At 45.9% G+C, this 22149-nt stretch overlaps 1 protein-coding gene across 3 annotated transcripts; it reads right to left on the bottom strand.

Annotated features, from left to right (window-relative positions):
* Positions 1–1325: 1325 nt before the first annotated feature.
* On the bottom strand, positions 1326–22063 carry vil1 (villin 1). 3 transcript variants are annotated; one of them, XM_061226491.1, is made up of 20 exons: positions 21651–22063; positions 17157–17258; positions 16575–16649; positions 16070–16266; positions 13410–13518; positions 12393–12503; positions 10699–10901; positions 9977–10055; positions 8822–8920; positions 8057–8210; positions 6996–7096; positions 6280–6417; positions 5800–5958; positions 4790–4969; positions 3520–3665; positions 3281–3425; positions 2995–3183; positions 2519–2587; positions 2262–2411; positions 1326–2091 (listed from the first exon to the last, which is right to left on the bottom strand). In XM_061226491.1, the coding sequence occupies exons 2-20, from the start codon at positions 17235–17237 to the stop codon at positions 1978–1980; spliced, it is 2499 nt and encodes an 832-aa protein (XP_061082475.1). In that variant the 5' UTR covers positions 17238–17258; positions 21651–22063; the 3' UTR covers positions 1326–1977. The 3 variants fall into 3 exon arrangements, with proteins under 3 accessions (XP_061082475.1, XP_061082476.1, XP_061082477.1); XM_061226492.1 differs by lacking the exon at positions 21651–22063 and adding an exon at positions 17595–17730; XM_061226493.1 differs by lacking the exons at positions 17157–17258; positions 21651–22063 and adding an exon at positions 16758–16805.
* Positions 22064–22149: the final 86 nt, after the last annotated feature.

Below are 22149 nucleotides of genomic sequence, written 5' to 3'. Positions count from 1 at the left end.
GGATACTTACCGTATGTTCATCTTAAGGGATGGGTATGGCACTGCAGGCAGCATGGGTTAATGTCACAGACACAAATTCAGCTGAATTTAGTCTGACTACATTTTGAATGGACAAAACTCAGTTCAGGCCCAGACTTTGGAACCTGCCCCATGTGTCTAAAGTGATGATTTCAGACTAATTCCACTATTAAATAAATGAGAAACATGAAATTACATATACAGTACCTTCAGAAATGTTTTCTTTAAAAAATAAAAATAAAATAAATTTAATTTATTTACCAAACGCCCATATTACCCATGAGAAAAAGTAATTGCTCCCTTAGGCAACCAAGTGACTAAATTTAATGGATAATTTGATTCAGCGGATTGAACACAGCCAGGCTTCATTGCAGCCAGCCCTGTTGAATTTAAACCTGACTCATTTTGAACCTCAACGTCAGAGTGATAAGGTTACCACAATGTTTCTACAAGCACACTGGGCCATTTTCAAAAGAAATTCCAGAAGAGAATTTCAACAAAAAACGTTGCTGAAATACCGTATATCAGTCTGCAAAGGATTACAAAGCCATTTCTAAGGCGCTGGGACTAGACACAAACCACAACTAGAACCATTATCTCCAAATGGAAAAGAATTGGAACAGTGAAACTTCCTAGGAGTAGCTGGCACCCAAATTTTCTCAAAGGGTGTAGTGATGACTACAGTAAATCACAAAAAATCCCAGAAGAACATCCATAGAACTGCAGGCCTCTCTAGCCTCTGCTATGGTTAGTGTTCATGACTCCACAATAAGAAAGAGACTGTGCAAAGATGGGGTTCATGGGAGAGTATCAAGGCAGAAACCACTGCTAACCAAGAAAAACATCAATGCTCAGGGTCATTGGATTATTAGCATCTGGATTATTCCCTGGACAGATAAATGAAAAGTGGAACGTTTTTTCAGTTTTTATCAGAGGAGGGTGTTGTGCATGTCTATGGCTGGTGTACAGATAGTGTAAGATTTGCAGTCTGTGTAGAGTGAGGAGTGGGTTGTGCATGTTTATGACTGGTGTAAGTCAGTCCCTGCGGAGTTGAACATTGCTAGGAAACACGTTTCTGTTATCACCAGCCAGAGAGAGATTAATCTAAAGGGCTCCACTGCGATAAACAAAGTTACCTTTTCATTACAAGCACGCATGCCATTATTCAGTCAAACAGTGGTAAAATACCTCCACTGTTTAATTGTGCAAGCCCCAAACCTTTGTGAAGATTTATTTGGTTTTTAGTGTAAATCCATTGTGTTGTCATGTAGAATCTAAATCATAGAAAAGTCAGACAAAGGACAATGTGAAGCTCTGGATGTTATTTTATTGCCTACCTTTCAACATTATTGCTGGAGTGATTGATAAAAACTTTTATATATTAATCTTTAAATTGTGTTTTATTCCAAAGAATATGACAAAATAAAAAATCTAGTAATAGATATTTCATATAACAAGTGTTTTCAGTATCAAAATACGTATAATACTCAAAAAGCATCCTGAATATCACTACTGTCATAATTAAGGAAGATAATATTAGTGCTCACATTAAGTGCATAAGATCATGTATTCAGTGGCAAATTAAGGCACATAAGGCCATACAATGGTCCAGGGGAATAGCTTTCAGACTAGGTCTAGAATTCCAGCTGTCATGAGTTGTAAATGGTGCTGTGCATAAAATTGCAGTTTCACAAAACCGCAACCTAATTCCCATTCAAAGAAATAGTTAAATTCCACATAAAATAATCCATGACTTTATATTCTATTGGCACCTACGATTCCTTCAGTATGTTTGATACAAGTTACCCTCATTGTAAATACAAAAGCACATACTGGTGGAATTAATGGTAAGCAAACAACTTGGCAATCTAGAACTTTAAAGAAATCTGTATTAGTTGAGTGTTGCAGGTTTATCTGATGCAGGGGGGAAAATGGAAGCTGAGTGAGCCTCCTCTCCTCCTAAAACAAACCCTTTTCTTTCTTCAGCTGCTTCTGCTTCCAGTCGGGCATGGCATAGTAGTCCAGGCGGGAAACGCCCAAGACGAGAGCAAAGTCCTCACCGGAGAGGTACTCCTGCAGCCCAGGGAGGCAGATTATTAACCAGCACGCTCCACTTTTACACATTAAAAGTGCACATGGAAGAGAGGGAGGGGACACGGGTTCACGCCAGGCTTCATGACCGCCTTTTCAGGAGTCAGTCCACCCGATCCCCCACGGGGCACGTGATGGACGGGCGGTTTTACCTCCTTCCTGGTGGGGTCCACACCCTCGGGCAGGTCCTCGGCCAGCTGGTTCACCAGCTTGTGGGCGGGGAAGGTGGGCAGGGCGGAGGGGCCTCGCGGCTCCCTCATCAGGGCCACCGGCTCCCTGGTCGGGCTCAGCCTCGTCATGTCCTGGAGACGGAGAGCACGTGCCATAAAACGCCCTGTCGTAAATCTCTAATGCCGGCCAGAGAGCCCTCTTATCTGTGTGATTCACTGAGTGAGAGGCGGCGGCTCACCATGGTGATTTTGACGATGTCTCTGCTGTCTCCCAGTTCGGCCTTCAGTTGCATGTACGTCTTCCTGCTCTGAAGACGCAAGACAAAGTGGACATTAGCACAACATTCATAATAATTACCATGCAACATTTCTTAGCAGAATTGATGAACCCTACAGAGTGAAGCAGTGACCACAAAGTTTCTAGAAGCGCACTATGCCATGTTTGAAAGAAATTCCAGTAGAGAATTCCAATAAAATATTTGCAGTTCTAAATGCGTGTAACCTTTTTGGGAAGACGGCGCCTACAGAGGGCCATTCAGATATATATTTTCATATATTAAAATAAATAAAAATCGGATAAATTTGACACACAGTAACAGGTCTGATTTCAGCACTCCTGCTCCTATAGTTTCACTCGACCTCGAGCTTCCCACTGAGAACGCACCCCACATTGGTGACCCTCAATTCCGGATGTCCCAGAAAAGTGGGTACTCACGCGGAACACATAGGGGTCCCAGGCTGGGAACCATCCGGTAAAGGTCGGGGGCTCAAACTCCTGTTTGACCAGGACGATGGGGGTGTTGACATTTCGCCCTGCGGGGTGGTTGCGCAGGTAGTCCTGTGCCTTCAGGAAAGCCTGCTTCTTCTCCGTCTCATTGGCTCCCCTGCCGATCCACAGGAAAACCTGGAAAACGAGCAGCCAATCACACACTTTTCATAGACACTATTGCTTACCTAAAAGACACACTGATGCTGTTTAAAAGGACCTGTTGAGGTCTCACCTGGTCCCAGATGTCCAGAAGCATGACATCGTCTTCATCCAGGTCTTCCTGGGTGAAGTTGGATATCTCCGTGGAGGTGAAAACACCGGTTTGATTGGAGCACTCAAAGAGGCGGGGACTGATGTAGAGAGTCTCGTCGTGCAGCCTTAACATTGGCAGAGATTGGAAGGGTTAGAGATGAGAACCAATCAGAGGCCCAGCAGCTGGGACAGGGCGTTCTCCTCGGAGGTCTGCCGTACCTCTTGCTGTTGGGGTACTGGGACCTTCCCCCCAGACTGAGCCAGAACTCATCCGGCTCCTGGCCCTCAGCCGTCACACGCTTCTCCCTCCTGGAGATGGTGTCTGCCAGAGATTTCCCCATCTCTCTCTCATCTCCATTGCAACCCTACAGAGAGACATCACACATACCTCATGTGTCAGGGATAATCAACCACGAGGCATGCATTAAAGGGCTTTAACATGTGAGCCAAGTATTCGCTCAAAACAAGGTACATTTCACTTTATTCACTGCATCTACTTCATACTGGGGTGTGCATTTCCTTCCATGAATGGCCAAATTGTGTGTGTCTGAATTATTTCAGAGCAGAGGTTTGTGTGAAGCTTCTTCCTGACCTTCACTTTAGCTATTTCATTCAGGGATTCCTTATTCCACTCATTTTGTGTGCAAAGGAATAAGCAAAAGCAACAACATCATGCTTACTTAACGAGATTAAGGATAATCCTGAACTAAGTAAAACGCAAGTGAGGATAATTGTTTTTTCCTCAGCAGTTATGAAGATTATTTTAAAGAAGTGGAAAGATAGTACAGTACCAAAAATTATAGAATGGCAGCACTTAATGAAATATTATTTAAATTTGGAGAAGATTATAGTGACAGAAAGGAAGAAAGAGGAGTTATACGAGGTAACATGGAAAAAGGTGCTACAGATTTGAGATCAGGATGAGCTGGAGCGGAGATCGCTAAAGCATCAGGAAGAAGACATTTCATAAGATTCTATATAAAATCACCCTAATCCCCTCCTCCCATTTAATCCCATGTTTGTTTCATTTGATAGTCAGTTTTTTCTTAGTTTCTCCTTGTTATCTTGTCAAATAGAGCAGACATATCATAACTTAGTGTTGTCTGTATGTGGACTGTGGTGTGTGTTGTATATGGTATAAAAAAATAAAAAAAGATATTTTATTCAGTAAGACAGGCACACACTGTCCTGTTTCTGGGGTAGTGGCGGTGGAACATGATGTTTCGAGGACTACTCCCAAAACCCAAAGGCTGTAGGTTCAGTTTCCAGATAAGGAATGGCTGTTGTACCCTTGAGCAAGATTCCTATCTCTAGAGTGCAACAGGTACTGAATGGCCCCAGAAAACAACTCGCTGTATCATAGACTGTAGGTGACGGCATGTAAACTGTGGAACTGTGGAAGTCGCTCTGGATAAGACTGTTTGCTAAATGGCTATGTAAATGTGACGTGAAGAGCAAACCGAGGGAGGGAGAAGTTCTGCAGCCTCACCTTCCCGTACCACAGGTAGCAGCAGCTATCGGTCTGGAGCACGAACACGTCGTTAGAGTGGAGGTAGGACGTGCGAGCGGGCACCTCGATGGCGCGGGTGTTGAACTCGTTGGTGCCGTGGATGTGGAAGAGTTGGGCGCTGGGCTGGCGCTCTGTGCAGCCCCCCCGGGAGCTCCCCTCCTGGGGGGGGCAGGTACAGGCAGGTTTACACGTTAGCTCAGCGGGTAAGAGAGGCTGTCGGGCAGTAGGGGGGTTGCCGGCTGGAGCCCTAACCCTGGGAGTGTCGAAGTGTCCCTGAACAAGACATCTAACCCCCCTATTGCTGCCGATGAGCTGATTGGTGTCTTGCATAGCAGTATTGTGAGTGAATGAGCAGCCTTAACTGGGGCGACATGGCTCAGGCAGTAAGAGCAGTCGTCTCATTGGCTCAGGCAGTAAGAGCAGTCGTGTGTCGAAGTGTCCCTGAGCAAGACACCTAACCCCTAAATGCTCCTGACAAGCTGGTCGGTGCCTTGCATGGCAGCCAATCGCCGTTGGTGTGTGAGTGTGTGTATGAATGGGTGAATGAGAAGCATTAATTGTACAGCGCTTTGGATAAAGGTGCTATATAAATGCCAACCATTTACCATTTAAAGCACTATGTAAATAATAATAACTATAATAATAATAATAAACAGCACCACCTCTGGGCAACTGAGGAATGACACCTTAGGCCATTTCACCATTCGTCATGTTCGCACATACTTCACACTGATGAAATCCCTGAGTCACTAGACCCTTATTTGTGCTTAACAGAAGGGCACTGTGCTGGTGATATTTTGTTGAACTGAGAAGAGCAGGAAAGTTACTTCAGCAAAGACCACGCATAAACTTCTGGTAAGGGGGAGACCCTAGGGACTTTCCCTAGGAAATTATCTTGCACGATGCAGAGGTTACTACCATGTGATTGTTTCAATGATTACTTGTGCTAACTGTCCTTTGATAATTAATACATGAACACAATAATATACCTCGTAGACAATCATTTTCCCCTTGAAGATGGCCAATAGGTGCATGGGCTCCCTGCCCATGGGCACTTGCACCTGGACCAGTTCACCATTGTACTGCTGGTCCAGAACATCGGCTTGGTAGTTTGAAGCAGCCAGCTCTATGTTGCTTGCATGGTCGCCCTGGGTTTGACATTAAAAAAGCAGAACCTCAACGATTTGAGCCGCAGCTGCTGAGGAATTGCAATGAGCTGACATAAAGCTGAATAACCTTCTGAGGAACTGCAATACATATCTTTCCCATTTCACAGCCTTCATGGGAAATGACATTGAAGGAAAGGTAAATGCTTGCATGGGTGTGTTTTTGACATGAGAAAATTTTCAGTATGGGAGGGGTAGGGGTGATAGAGGGGTGCAGTAGGGGTGATAGAGGGGTGTGGTAGGGGTGGGGTACGGGTGATAGAGGGGTGCAGTAGGGGTGGGGTAGGGGTAAGAGATACTGACCTGCCAAATGTACAGAATGTAGTGCACCCTGCCGCTGACCTCATACTGGTACAGAATGAGATAGCAGTCTCCCCCATAAAAGTGCCCCAGCCATTTCTTATCTACTGGAGCCAGGTCACTGTCCTCGATCCTCCACACCTGTCAATAGAGACGTGTGAGTCAGACGCTTAAATATCATCTGCTATACAACACACGGACAAGCTTGTAGACATGCTGCTCCCTCATGCAAATGATGCCTTAGCTGTGCACCACTGCTGTGCTAAAGCCTAGCTTTTAATAGCAGAATTCTGCTAGGTTTTAATAGCAGAACTCTACTAGCTTTTAATAGCAGAACTCTGCTAGGTTTTATTTCCAGAACTCTGCTAGGCTTTATTTCCAGAACTCTGCTAGGTTTTATTTACAGAACTCTGCTAGGTTTTATTTACAGAACTCTGCTAGGTTTTAATTGCAGAACTTTGCTAGGTTTTACTCACAGTCAGTTAAATATTCAGTTAATATTTAATACGTCTTCATTTAGCAAAATTCTTCATTTAGCAAAATATTCACCTTACATTTTTATACATTTAGTGAATATGTTATACATTTTGCTGAATACTTAGCTATACATGTTTTGTACATTTTACTTTTAGATATCCATCAGCTGATCATACATCGCCTACCTGTAAACTTACCTGCAGAACAACCAGAACGATTTTATTCACAGAACACTTACTCACCTCAACTTCACCGCTCCCATCATCCACCATTCTCTGCTGCGCAGACAGGTCAGGCCGTGCATGCATAGTGGTGGCATCAAACCGGACCTGCTCCACCTTGGCTGCAGTGTTAATGTGCAGTGTTAATGTACAATGTACATGTGCAGTGTTAATGGCTTCAGATTAGACAGCAGCACCAACTTGCATTTAGTTATGGCAGAGCTCATCACATAGATTCAGGTTTTATTCAGTAATTATGGACATTTAGTCTAGATTCTCCTTTGTGGAAGGCCTATGTGACATGAGTCAAACTCCAGTCCTGGAGGGCCTGCTGTTTTATAGGTTGCTTCAGACTATGCTCAGTGTTCAGTGTGTGTGCAGTGTTCCATTTGTGCACAGTGTTCAGTCTATGCGCAGTGTTCAGTTTGCACAGTGTTCAGTGCTCTGCGCAGTCTTCAAACTATGCTCAGTGTCTATATATATATTATATATTATTGGCATTTGGCAGACGCTCTTATCCAGAACGACGTACAGTTGATTAGACTAACCAGGAGACAATCCCCCCTGGAGCAATGCAGGGTTACGGGCCTTGCTCAAGGGCCCAACGGCTGTGCGGATCTTATTGTGGCTACACCGGAATTAGAACCACCGACCTTGCATGTCCCAGTCATTTACCTTAACCACTACGCTACAGGCCACCCCTTCAGTGCTCTGCGCAGTGTTCAGTCTATGCTCAGTGTTCAGTGCTCTGCGCAGTGTTCAGTCTATGCTCAGTGTTCAGTGTGTGTGCAGTGTTCAGTCTATTTTCAGTGCTCAGTGTGCTTGCAGTGTTCAGTGCTCTGCACAGTGTTCAGTCTATGCGCAGTGTTCAGTGCACGTGCAGTGTTCAGTCTATGCTCAGTGTTCAGTGTGTGTGCAGTGTTCAGTCTATTTTCAGTGCTCAGTGTGCTTGCAGTGTTCAGTGCTCTGCACAGTGTTCAGTGCTCTGTGCAGTGTTCAGTCTATGCTCAGTGTTCAGTGCACGTGCAGTGTTCAGTTTGCTCAGTGTTCAGTGTGTGTGCAGTGTTCAGTGCTCTGCACACCTATCTTCCCGGGGCTGTGGGACATGGCAGGCCCCAGGCTGTGCTCGTTCATGGTCCAGCGCTGGAACAGCTGCCTGAACACGGCCGACTCCGCACCATCATTCTCCACCTCCACATATGTGTAGGGAGGGTAGCCCTTCGCCTTCTTGTACATCTGCGGGAGAAAGAGAGCTTCCTGCTGAGCGCTGCGTGTGGGTTTGTTCCATATCCCCAGTATCACATTCACAGTGTGTTTAAACTAACATCATCTTTCTGTCGAGCAGTGCTCAACAGGACTCTAGAAAATCTAGACCAATGGTTCTCTTATTCATGGACACAATGACAGTCACCTGCAGTGCTATACCTTTCAGTTGTTAGCTGAGTATGTTAGATTGCATTACATTTCCACTTGGTTGAGTGATCACAGTACAATGCTATTTAATCTGAATATAATACAATGCTCTAAAATGGGGACTGCAAACAAAACAAACTGCAGTCAATCGATTTATTGGAACATTGTTCTGTTGTGCTCCTGGTTTTGTCTACAGCACAGGTGTCAAACTCCAGTCCTGGAGGGCCACAGTGTCTGCTGGTTTTTGGGGTGTTCTGGGCACCCGTGGTTTAATTCAAGTCATTGATTGGTTAAAGTATCCACGCGCCTTGTTCTCAAGGCCTTAATTGGCAGCTGATTGAATGGAAACCACAAAAACCTGCAGACACTGTGGCCCCCTGGGAATTCAGTTTGACACCCCTGGTCTACAGGGATAAGGAGGAGACGGTTCTGACCTCTGCTTTCTCCACAGATTCAAACCTCTCTGTTTTAGAAGCCCTCCTTCCTTTCCAAATAAAGATCCGGGTGCCCTCCTGGTCCAACAGGAAGCAGTCCTGCATAATGGAGAGGATTGGTATTGGTTATTAAAATGTATCTTTCAAAACATGGGTGTTATGACTGTGTGAGTGTAGTCAGAAAACTAATTTATTTTGCAATTTATGGGTAGAACGGGGTCCACCCATTGGGATAAGTCACGAGCAGGTCAAAGGTCACAGCCCAGGACCTATGGGAGTTTTTCATCAGTCCGTTCTTTGTGTACATTAAATATGTTTGCCTTTCTAATAATGCATGTAATTGTTTATCTGATACAGTGAGCAGTGGCATTATTTAGGTTCATGAATACCAGTCAGTAAACAATATTCCAGTTTTCTAAAACATTGTTTTTTCATTTTACTATGTCCTTGGTTCTAAACTTTTATAGTCTAAGTACATACTGAGTGAGTCTGAGAGTGACTTTATTCATGTTTTTTACTGGATACAGTTAAGGAAGGGCAAGTGACTGTAAATTATACACACAGTCAAATGTAATACACCTGTCAGTTTGTTTAAAATTATGTTATCACACTTCTTCACTTGGAACAGATTTTAAACACTGATCACTTGTCATCAACAAGAATGATGGTCTTACTGAATACTGCATGAAACAGACTGTAGGAGGATCACACTCGTTAATGCGAGTAATTTGGCACAGCTCCCTGGGGTGCTGTGAAAAGTGCAGGCAAAGTTTGACTTTTGACTTGTGTACAGACTATCACACCCTGTCGTGTTTCCTCTCAATAGAGAGGAGGACTACACTTGCAGGATGGCAGTGTGGGGCAGTGAATTACTCTGTCTCCTCACAGCAAGAGGGTACCGAGGTACAGGCAATGATTGTGGATATTTTAAAGCTTTTTTTCTCATAATAGGGAAATATGATGTTGATACATTTGTTTCTGAATGAGAAAGTCATTGGATTCCCGTTAGTGATCTTTATTTTACGTGTCAGGCCTATTTTATACAGTAGGGTGCAATATGAAATTATTATTATTATTATTATTATTATTATTATTATTATTATCATATATATTTTTTAAGTGTTACTATTATATTCTTAGACTGCTGAAACTCACCTTGTTATTCAGCAGGTCTTGAGTCAGAGGCCTGAGGCCTACCTCCTGCATCACCAGGTTCCCCTGCACGTCCGATATTCTGGGGAAAGGGCCAGAGCAGCAGGCTGAGGCAGGCTGTCCTGGAACCATCTACAGCCATGCTCTTAAAGTGTGTCAGAATAAGAGCGCTGATCTATACCCATGCTCTTAAAGTGTGTCAGAATAAGAGCGCTGATCTACAGCCATGCTCTTAAAGTGTGTCAGAATAAGAGTTTGGATCTACAGCCATGTTCTTAAAGTGTGTCAGAATAAGAGCACTGATCTGGGATCAGGCTTGTAAAGTGTGTCTATATATACCATAATATATACCATAACCATACCAAATCAAGCACCATATCAGTATCACAGAATACATACCATAACCATGCCATATCAAACACCATATCAGAGTAAGAGTGCTGATCTGGGGTCTGGCTCATCAAGTGTGTCAGAATAAGAGTGCTGATCTGCAGCCATTTTCTTAAAGTGTTTCAGAATAAGAGCCTTGATCTGGGACATCCTAACCATATCTATTTAGCGCTAAAAGGGAAAACTGATTCAGCTCTTTTACTCTTGAGAGGTTCTATGAATACAGGCCTTTTCAGGGGCATGGAGGACTACATTGGTATTATCCTGATGTGAATGTTGGTCGTGAGCTTGCAGATGGCAGTTATCTGACAGGTACCAAGAGTGGGGCGACTCACTGAAATAGTTTGACGCTGTGCTTCAGTGCCTGATCCACCACCTGGTCTGGAACACCCTCTTTGATGTCTCTTCTCTCCCCAAGCACCTGCTTCATGATCGTCATCGCTTCGCCGGACGAATTCTCATCTTCTCCCTCTACGACCGTCACCTGCGCACGCCCCCCTCTCTCCCGGTCACGGATGTCTTTGGCCAGGACCATCCCCTGAGGGAGGAACGCACGGTCACATTTAACCCAACCCTGCCACAACCCTAACCCTGACTCTGAACCTAACCCAACCCTGCCATAACCTTAACCCTGACCCTGAACCTGAACCTAACCCTAACCATATCCAAAACCCTAACCCTGACCCTAACCATATCCATAACCCTAACCCTGACTCTGAACCTAACCCAACCCTGCCATAACCTTAACCCTGACCCTGAACCTAACCCTAACCATATCCATAACCCTAACCCTAAACCTCAAACTCTATTTCCAAGAGGACTGAACCAACGCACATAGAGCACCGACACAAGAGGGACCAAATTCTTCCTACTTAAAGGCTTCAGTACCCTGAATGGCCAGTGCAAACTTTTATTTCCCAAGAGGCCCTAATATGGGACAACTTGGGAAATAAATATTTCTTATTTACCTAACCATATCCATAACCCTAACCCTGACCCTGAACCTAACCATATCCATATCCATAACCCTGACCCTGAACCTAACCCTCCGATTAACTGGCCTTGCACATATAAGGTATACCTACATGCACTGGTGTCAAATAAAAGAATGCTAATACCTGATATATGATGATAAATGGTAAGCATTTATATAGCGCCTTTATCCAAAGCGCTGTACAACTGATGCTTCTCCATTCACCCATTCATACACACACTCACGCCGATTGGCTGTCATGCAAGGCCCTGACCAGCTCGTCAGGAGCATTTGGGGGTTAGGTGTCTTGCTCAGGGACACTTCGACACAGCCCAGGCGGGGGATCGAACCGGCAACCCTCTGACTGCCAGACGACTGCTCTTACTCCCTGAGCCATGACGACTGCTCTTACTGCCTGAGCCATGTCGCCCGGTCGATTAATAATAGACACAGATGGTGATATTAATGAAGATATGCTGGATAATCAGATCATGAAATACATGAGAATATAGGATGGATGGGGTGGGATTAACTGAGATATGCTGGATATTCAGACAGTGAGGTGGGATTAACAGATATGATGGATATTCAGACAGTGTGGTGGGACTAAATGAGATATGCTGGATATTCAGACAGTGAGGTGGGATTAACAGAGATATGATGGATATTCAGACAGTGAGGTGGGATTAAATGAGATTTGCTGGATATTCAGACAGTGAGGTGGGATTAATAGATGTGCTGGATATTCAGACAGTGAGGTGGGATTAACAGATATGCTGGATATTCAGACAGTGAGGTGGGACTAAATGAGATATGGTGGATATTCAGACAGTGAGGTGGGATTAATAGATATGCTGGATATTCAGACAGTGAGGTGGGATTAACAGATATGCTGGATATTCAGACAGTGAGGTGGGACTAAATGAGATATGCTGGATATTCAGACAGTGAGGTGGGATTAACAGATATGCAGGATATTCAGACAGTGTGGTGGGATTAACTGAGATAAAATGGATGTTCAGACAGGGAGGAGCTTGGACATGGACTGCTCCTCACCTTCAGTCTCTCCATGCGGTTACTCTTCGGCCCGTTCCACTGAATGATGAGGTTCCCCAAGTCCAGCAGGAACACATCGCCCTTGTTGAAGCTGCTCCAGCTCATTTCCACCTGAACGCAGAATACATGCCATAACCATACCAAATCACACACCATACCAAATCACACACCATATCAGTATCACAGAATACATGCCATAACCATACCAAATCACACACCATATCAGTATCACAGAGCCATACCAAATCACACACCATATCAGTATCACAGAGCCATACCACATCACGCACCATATCAGTATCACAGAATACACTGATCCCTGGTTATGGGTATGCACTTTGCACTTTGTTGTCTGCAAAAGAGTGTCTGCCAAGTGTCATTAATGTGATGTCATGTAATGTAATATACATACCATAACCATACAAAATAACACACCATATCAGTATCATATAATACATAAACATGACTTACAGTACCAGTCTCACAGAATAAATGTACTGTCTAAACCAATCTCACAGAACTCACATACACATAACAAAATATGCAATATATTTCTACCAATGTGCATGTTGACTTGGAGGTGAATTACTGTTTGGCTGATGTGCAGTTTATTGCAGATGGAGGTAATGGAGGGGCCTGTATGATTGCAGATGGAGGTAATGGAGGGGCCTGTATGATTGCTGGTGGAGGTAATGGAGGGGCCTGTATGATTGCTGGTGGAGGTAATGGAGGGGCCTGTATGATTGCTGGTGGAGGTAATGGAGGGGCCTGTATGATTGCTGGTGGAGGTAATGGAGGGGCCTGTATGATTGCTGGTGGAGGTAATGGAGGGGCCTGTATGATTGCTGGTGGAGGTAATGGAGGGGCCTGTATGATTGCTGGTGGAGGTAATGGAGGGGCCTGTATGATTGCTGGTGGAGGTAATGGAGGGGCCTGTATGATTGCTGGTGGAGGTAATGGAGGGGCCTGTATGATTGCTGGTGGAGCTAATTGCACAGTCAGACCTGCACCTCTCACCTCTCTGGCCAGCACCTGCTTCCTGCCCTTGACGTGCAGCAGCCTCTGAACGCTGTAGGTGTTGGTCTCCACCTGCTTCATGGCTGATGCGACACCACCCCGTCGGTAACTGGAGCAAACACATCGCAGGGTGAGAGAACATCACTGTGGTTAGAAGGCCTCTCTCTCTCTCTCTCTCTAGGAGAGTCCAGCCCTGCTGCTATTCCTCAGACACAGAATGCAGAAGCTGCCCCCACACAAAACGTAGTCAGTCACTGATTACACACACGACTTCCTCAAACCACTGTATTTCGGGTGCAGCACTTGGCGATACACACATTGTGCAAACACCAGCATGTGAGGTTTGGTTTACAGGAAGGAGCCACACACACTTGTGCAATCTCCAGTGCTGATTGGTGGGAGAGGTTGTTCATACTGCTGCCCACATAGAGCTGGGTCAGAGGAGGACCTGCAGTCCACAGGAGCCCTGCTGACCAGCGGGGGTCCGACTGAACCCTCCCCGTCTCCTGGACGATTCAGTCACCGATTACAGCTCGCCCTACGACACCACTGGCCAGTCACCGATTACCCCTTGCCCTATGGGACTATTGGCCACAGTCACCGATTACCACTTGCCCTATGGGACTATTGGCCACAGTCACTGATTACCACTTGCCCTATGGGACTACTGGCCACAGTCACTGATTACCCGTTGCCCTATGGGACTACTGGCCACAGTCACTGATTACACCTTGCCCTATGGGACTACTGGCCACAGTCACCAATCACGCGTCAACGTATGGGAGTAAAGACCTTAACAGGGGGCAGATGTTGTGTTTCTAACAATAAGTCAATATACCGGAATATACTGACAATATGAGGTTTTAGTTGATCACAATGGATTGATAGCATGACATACAGTTCACCCCCTTATCCTTTTTAGCACGTAACCATTCACCCATTATCGGGCATTACAGCGACCCCCAGAGGCAAAATAGAGAGAGGATTACAGTAACGGAAGTCAGCTTGTCACATTCACAGCAGAGTTACAGTAGTGAACAGCAGTGGGCTGGCAGAGTTACAGTAGTGAACAGCAGTGGGCTGGCAGAGTTACAGTAGTGAACAGCAGTGGGCTGGCAGAGTTACAGTAGTGAACAGCAGTGGGCTGGCAGAGTTACAGTAGTGAACAGCAGTGGGCTGGCAGAGTTACAGTAGTGAACAGCAGTGGGCTGGCAGAGTTACAGTAGTGAACAGCAGTGGGCTGGCAGAGTTACAGTAGTGAACAGCAGTGGGCTGGCAGAGTTACAGTAGTGAACAGCAGTGGGCTGGCAGAGTTACAGCAGTGAACAGCAGTGGGCTGGCAGAGTTACAGCAGTGAACAGCAGTGGGCTGGCAGAGTTACAGTAGTGAACAGCAGTGGGCTGGCAGAGTTACAGTAGTGAACAGCAGTGGGCTGGCAGAGTTACAGTAGTGAACAGCAGTGGGCTGGCAGAGTTACAGTAGTGAACAGCAGTGGGCTGGCAGAGTTACAGTAGTGAACAGCAGTGGGCTGGCAGAGTTACAGCAGTGAACAGCAGTGGGCTGGCAGAGTGACAGTAGTGAACAGCAGTGGGCTGGCAGAGTTACAGTAGTGAACAGCAGTGGGCTGGCAGAGTTACAGTAGTGAACAGCAGTGGGCTGGCAGAGTTACAGTAGTGAACAGCAGTGGGCTGGCAGAGTTACAGTAGTGAACAGCAGTGGGCTGGCAGAGTTACAGCAGTGAACAGCAGTGGGCTGGCAGAGTTACAGTAGTGAACAGCAGTGGGCTGGCAGAGTTACAGTAGTGAACAGCAGTGGGCTGGCAGAGTTACAGTAGTGAACAGCAGTGGGCTGGCAGAGTTACAGTAGTGAACAGCAGTGGGCTGGCAGAGTTACAGTAGTGAACAGCAGTGGGCTGGCAGAGTTACAGTAGTGAACAGCAGTGGGCTGGCAGAGTTACAGTAGTGAACAGCAGTGGGCTGGCAGAGTTACAGTAGTGAACAGCAGTGGGCTGGCAGAGTGACAGTAGTGAACAGCAGTGGGCTGGCAGAGTTACAGTAGTGAACAGCAGTGGGCTGGCAGAGTTACAGTAGTGACCAGCAGTGGGCTGGCAGAGTTACAGTAGTGAACAGCAGTGGGCTGGCAGAGTTACAGTAGTGACCAGCAGTGGGCTGGCAGAGTTACAGTAGTGACCAGCAGTGGGCTGGCAGAGTTACAGTAGTGAACAGCAGTGGGCTGGCAGAGTTACAGTAGTGAACAGCAGTGGGCTGGCAGAGTTACAGTAGTGAACAGCAGTGGGCTGGCAGAGTTACAGTAGTGAACAGCAGTGGGCTGGCAGAGTTACAGTAGTGAACAGCAGTGGGCTGGCAGAGTTACAGTAGTGAACAGCAGTGGGCTGGCAGAGTTACAGTAGTGAACAGCAGTGGGCTGGCAGAGTGACAGTAGTGAACAGCAGTGGGCTGGCAGAGTTACAGTAGTGAACAGCAGTGGGCTGGCAGAGTTACAGTAGTGAACAGCAGTGGGCTGGCAGAGTTACAGTAGTGAACAGCAGTGGGCTGGCAGAGTTACAGTAGTGAACAGCAGTGGGCTGGCAGAGTTACAGTAGTGAACAGCAGTGGGCTGGCAGAGTGACAGTAGTGAACAGCAGTGGGCTGGCGGCTCACATGATGCCCTGTTTGAAGTGGCCCCGGAGCACGTCGCTCTCGTGGCCCTGGGCCTCTCGGTGCTGCACGGCCACGCCTCCCAGGTGCTCGTCCATCAGATGGGTGTAGATGGCCGCCGCGCCCTGCTCGTCCAGGGAGGCGCAGCCTCCCAGCCAGTAGTGGATGTCATAGCTGAAGCTTCGGCCAATTTTACGGGTCTATGAATAAACATAACGACACGGAATGAAATGAGTCCGTCTAGAAGCCAAGTTCCTTTCTTCAGCAATAGGTTTGTTCACAGTCTCTCTTTAACTGGAGGAAGAAGACCTCCAATAAAAAATGTACTGCATACACTATAAGTATGTAAAATCAGTTACATTTAATCTTGAAGAAAAATTATAGTTTTTTTAAATGATAGTTTGACTCAAGATTAATGCTGTTTCAGAGTTTCATCTCCATATCTTCCATCACCCAGAATTTCTTTTTTTAGCAATGTTGTTAAAAAGTTACTGCATTTCATACATACATGTAAAATGACATAGCTGTCCCCTTCAAAAAAGCGGCCATACATTTTTGCAGGGATGGGAACCATCTCCAATTTCTGAGAAACAAAAGAACACAAAATTAAACACCCTTAATTTGTCACAGGAGACAGCTATATACTTTCTCCACATACATATATTATTATAAAACCTGACAAAAGACTCACAAATTACTGAATAAATTGGAAGTGTAAGTTCATTGCAGTTGCACAGCAAGGACTGGGGTTCAATTCTTGGTCTGAGTTTGGCCGGCTCACATGGAGTGGCATAATTGGCTCGCCGCTCTGAGGGAGGGGGGAGGACTCATACAATAACAGAGCCCCGATCGCCTCGGAGTCAGAGTCGCGGTTGGAGACGATGTGGCTTTGAGAAGGTGTGTCGCTCTCCGAACGTTGATCCGGTCGTGCTGCCAGGAGACGTGGTCGCATGTATGCGGTGTATACTTGATAACATGGCCAATTGGTATAGATAGGGTACAATTGTCCAAATTTGGAGAAAAGGGGAAAAATCTGATTTTCTTTTTAATTATAATAATGAAGTGGCAGCATTTAAAAAGCAGTCCTCACCTCTACTCTCCATATCTGCAGCCCTGGTGTGGTTTTATTGAGCACTTTTGAAACCTGGGTTTTGACTTCAACTTTTGGCATACTGCCCGTCTCAGGAAAAACCTGGAGAGAGAGAGAAAGAGAGAGAGAGGGAGAGGAAGAGAGAGGGGGAGAGAGAGAGGAAGAGAAAGGAGAGAGAGGAGAGAGAGGGAGAGGAAGAGAGAGGGGGAGAGAGAGAGGAAGAGAGAGGAGAGAGAGGGGGAGAGAGAGATAGGGAGAGAGAGGGGGAGAGAGAGAGGAAGAGAGGGGAGACAGAGGGGAGAGAGGGGGAGAGAGAGAGGGGGGAAGGATATTACAGGGACAGCTTCATAACTGATCATTCACTCGACCGATCATCAGGTAAAGCCATAGCCGTTCAGCTTCAGATTTCGGTAACGCATGAAGTAACGCAAAGCCTACCTGAGAATAAAAATTTGCTTCAAGACAAAGAGATACATTCAGGTGCTCCTATGAAAACGTGAAGTGAACACACTCAGTAGATCCTGTCTCTTCTCATATCTGTGGCCTTTTTAACCCTGTCCATGGCTCTTTAGCTCCTTAGAAACTGCACATTTTTCTGCAAAGATCAGATTACAAACCTCCTTACCCGGACAACTCCCATAAATGACACCATAATGTAATTTGCTCTTCTGATAGTGGGAACTGGCAAGCCTGAATTTAGCTTGCCGTTTATTGCCTTATCGCTGTTTACTCCTCTGGGATATAAATTAAGTTACTGTGATGTCAAAAACATGAACAGCGGTGTTGCAAAACGTTGGACTGTCTGACCCACTACCAACTTTTAGGTGACTTTAACCAACTGGAGACAGAACTACACTGCAGTAGCCTGAGGCACAGCTTTGCGCTGTTAATCGTGATATCTTACTCCCTACGTGTCCTGAAAATAGCCTGTGGTTCTGCTCATAAATGGGAGACCCAGCTGGGCAATGTCTTTCAGTGCCACGGCTACCATGGGTCTGACCCTTGGTTTATCATAATCCTCCTCCAGACACAAATGGATTCCTCAGACACACTAATGCCAAAACTTAATGAGGGGTTGACATTTCATTTGAGTGTTGCTGGCAGCTGGTTCTTGCACGTGATTGGTTCTACTATGAACCACTTTAGCTTATCGGTTGTGCCAGGTGAAAATGTTATGTTTGATGGAACTTCCATTTTGCTTTATTACGTTTGGCAGGCTGAAGAAGGGCATCTTGCCCAAAAAGTTAAATAATGAATAATGACATATTTTTCATGGTGCGGTCCTTTATTGCACTTCCTTGATTTGTCACACCCAGATACATTAGTCTATGCGCCACTATCGCTGAGGTGCATATCTTCAGAACAGTTCCACACCCAGGGGCATATTCCCATAAAACATCTCACAGACACTCTTATTCTTAGTCACACATAATCATAATACGGAATCGCACGCTCTGAAATTTCCCCCAAAATTTGATTTAATTCCCCTCTCTGCATTTCTTAACCACATCCCCCAAAAAATTTGCACACTCTTATTCTTACTAACCTTAGCATTAACGGGAAGGGAAACCACATCAGAATCGCAGCAGTCATCAAAGTGAGTGTGCTTATGAAACTGGCCTGTTGATACCCATTCCATGGCCAACTGTAGACCACCCCAACTCATTCACATTATCAAAGAGAGCTCTAAATCGACCACACAACGCCGACCCCATCCAAATTATCAAGGGCAGGTGTCAATCAATCATTCACAGCATGATTCACGTTTTCGCAATGAGCTTTAAAAACAAAAATCACTGAAATCCTTCAAGTCAGGTTCAAATGCTAAAGCATGTTCAGAATGCACACCTACCATGAAACAAGCCACACAGCTATACATTGTACGTATGTGGACCTTCGGAAAAATATAGACGTAGGGTGAATGTTATCCGATGTTGCCTACATAGTGTGAATGTTATCCGATGTTGCCTACATAGTGTGAATGTTATCCGATGTTGCCTACATAGTGTGAATGTTATCCAATGTTGCCTACATAGTGTGAATGTTATATGAGGTTGCCTACATAGTGTGAATGTTATATGAGGTTGCCTGCATTGTGTGAATGTTATCTGAGGTTGATGTTGCGTCTGCTGTATTTCTCTGAAGGCTTCTCGTTGGGCGCAGTCCCGGCTAAACAGACTAACCTGTGAAAGGACGAGTGGAGAACTCATGGCGAGGTGGAGATGGACCAAGCAGCATCAGCGAAAAGAAACTACACCTGCACTTCCTTAATATCAAATATTCACCTGAACTTTGTCTCTTGCCCTCTCTGTTCGCTTACACATCACTTAATTTCCCATATATGGCAATTGTCTGTGTGTGATCCCTGGCAGTGATTGGTCCCCTGACTGTCAAGGTAAATCCATTCAGCACAGTTTAAAACAGTTTACTACTCTCCTGACTGTGGAGGTAATTCCATTCGGCACAGCCTTCTACCCGCCCAGCTGAATATTTTCATATATTTAGTTTTTTTGGTGAACGTGTGTTTTAAGGGATTCACCCTTTACTTCACTCAGGTTCATTACTGGGGTTAATGAATGAGCAGATTGAACTGAAAGCGTTTTGCTTGTTGTGCTTCTCATTACATTCACAAGTGGTTCTGCCTGTTCATGAAACGTGAGTCTTCTGCCAGACTTTTGTGTAATTATGCGGAGGAACAGAAGTAGCGTGCCCCAGGTCTGACCACCCTGCCTCGAGAAGAGGGAGGCCGAGCTCTCCCTCAGTCTCAGGATTTAAACCTCCCCGGGAGGTCTACAAGCAGGGCCTGCGGAGCTCAGAGTTCCACTGATCTCCAGCTTAATGGAATTCAAAGAACGTCTGGGTCCCGGGATCACTAGCCAAAGTCCCCGAGGAGACGAGAGAGCGTTTAACCCCTTCTGTCTGCCTGTGTTTCATCCTGAGCCATACGGCTCCACAGAATATACATCACACATTATCACAGCCCCGAGCTCTAGCCCACCAACCGGCAACGCGAGGAACGCAGGAGCAGTGTTGCTGCACACTGTGTTTAACGTGTTGCTGCACACTGTGTTTAACGTGTTGCTGCACACTGTGTGTTTAACATGTTGCTGCACACTGTGTTTAACGTGTTGCTGCACACTGTGTTTAACGTGTTGCTGCACACTGTGTGTTTAACGTGTTGCTGCACACTGTGTTTAACGTGTTGCTGCACACTGTGTTTAACGTGTTGCTGCACACTGTGTTTAACGTGTTGCTGCACATTGTGTGTTTAAAGTGTTGCTGCACACTGTGTGTTTAACGTGTTGCTGCACACTGTGTGTTTAACGTGTTGCTGCACACTGTGTTTAACATGTTGCTGAACACTGTGTGTTTAACGTGTTGCTGCACACTGTGTGTTTAACGTGTTGCTGTACACTGTGTGTTTAACGTGTTGCTGCACACTGTGTGTTTAACGTGTTGCTGCACTGTGTTTAATGTGTTGCTGCACACTGTGTTTAACGTGTTGCTGCACATTGTGTGTTTAACGTGTTGCTGCACATTGTGTGTTTAACATGTTGCTGCACACTGTGTTTAACGTGTTGCTGCACACTGTGTGTTTAACGTGTTGCTGCACACTGTGTGTTTAACGTGTTGCTGCACATTGTGTGTTTAACGTGTTGCTGCACATTGTGTGTTTAACATGTTGCTGCACATTGTGTGTTTAACATGTTGCTGCACACTGTGTTTAACGTGTTGCTGCACACTGTGTGTTTAACGTGTTGCTGCACACTGTGTGTTTAACGTGTTGCTGCACATTGTGTGTTTAACGTGTTGCTGCACATTGTGTGTTTAACATGTTGCTGCACACTGTGTGTTTAACGTGTTGCTGCACACTGTGTGTTTAACGTGTTGCTGCACACTGTGTGTTTAACCTGTTGCCACACACCATTTTACACGTGGTGAATGAACTTAATGCCATACATGTGGTATGTTTGGAGGATACTGCAGGGGAAAGCAGTGCAGTAGTTCTGAAAGATGTCAGGCCTGGTCACATTCATCAGGCAAAGGCTCTAACAGCTTGAGTCCAACAGTCCCTTTTTTGTGCGTTAAACAGACCGTCTAATGCACAGCACAGACTGTGATCACACAATGTATAGAGGCCATTATGCCCCACATCACTTGGTTTTGTTCTGCGGAACTCAAGCAACAACATTGGTAATTTCAGCGGCGTTGATGAGGAGCACAGACTGAGGCCGTTGAACTCTGTGTTACCATCATCCAACCCTCTATTCAGCGTCCCAACTTTGAAGCTACTGAATGTCCGCCTATTAGAAACAAACCCACCCACTTCTTTCTCTCACCAGACGTCATCGCTGGAAGTAAGGACTCTATTTTCCCATTTAACAGGGATTTACAGCCAGATTAGCCACCTCAAACAACGGCCCACAATGACATAATGTTAAAAAACCCAAAAGAAACTAAAATAAAATATCTGCCTCAACAGGTTTCACCTACCAGGTCTGAAGGAGGTTGTGTTTCTCAGTCTCTCCCCCTCTCTCCCTCTCCTGACTGAACTTCAGCCCCTCGGAGCGGAGTGTCCTCGCTCTCTCTGCAGACTCATTAACCAGCCGCAGGTGTGGAGCTCCCTGGAGACGCTGCAGCTGAGATGCGCGCTGGTGTCCGTTAGCCCTGGGACTGAGGCTCCCGCCTCTCCCTGCTGCGCTTATGTAAGGTCCCGAGCATTCCCAGCCGGCCGAGCCCTCAGCTCCTCTCCAGGGCTCTCCCACTGTGAGCCAGCACCGGGCTAGGGCCCCAGGAGGAGAGGGGAGGAGAGCAGGGAAAACTCGCTTCTGCCCCCTGCTGGTATCCCTGCTCTCTGCAGGTCAGCTTCCACCATATTTTACAACAGTGATAATCCTGCACAGAACACCAGCTCAGAACAGAACCCTGCACAGAACACCAGCTCAGAACAGAAACAGGGTGCTGCGGAGAGAAGTCTAAACAAAGAATTCAG

Source organism: Conger conger, chromosome 17 (genome assembly GCF_963514075.1).
Source record: "Conger conger chromosome 17, fConCon1.1, whole genome shotgun sequence".
Taxonomy (NCBI): domain Eukaryota; kingdom Metazoa; phylum Chordata; class Actinopteri; order Anguilliformes; family Congridae; genus Conger; species Conger conger.
This window is presented reverse-complemented; position numbering and strand designations above follow the sequence as displayed.

What these genes read in the sequence shown, in the direction of transcription:
- vil1 (XM_061226491.1), bottom strand. Translation starts at nt 17,237, where the DNA reads ATGCCAAAAGTTGAAGTCAAAACCCAGGTTTCAAAAGTGCTCAATAAA. An exon ending in CCACAGCCCCGGGAAGATAG is followed by an intron (nt 7,097 to 8,056) that starts GTGTGCAGAGCA and finishes TTAACACTGCAG; the next exon opens with CCAAGGTGGAGCAGGTCCGG. An exon ending in ACATTCTGTACATTTGGCAG is followed by an intron (nt 5,959 to 6,279) that starts GTCAGTATCTCT and finishes TGTCAAACCCAG; the next exon opens with GGCGACCATGCAAGCAACAT.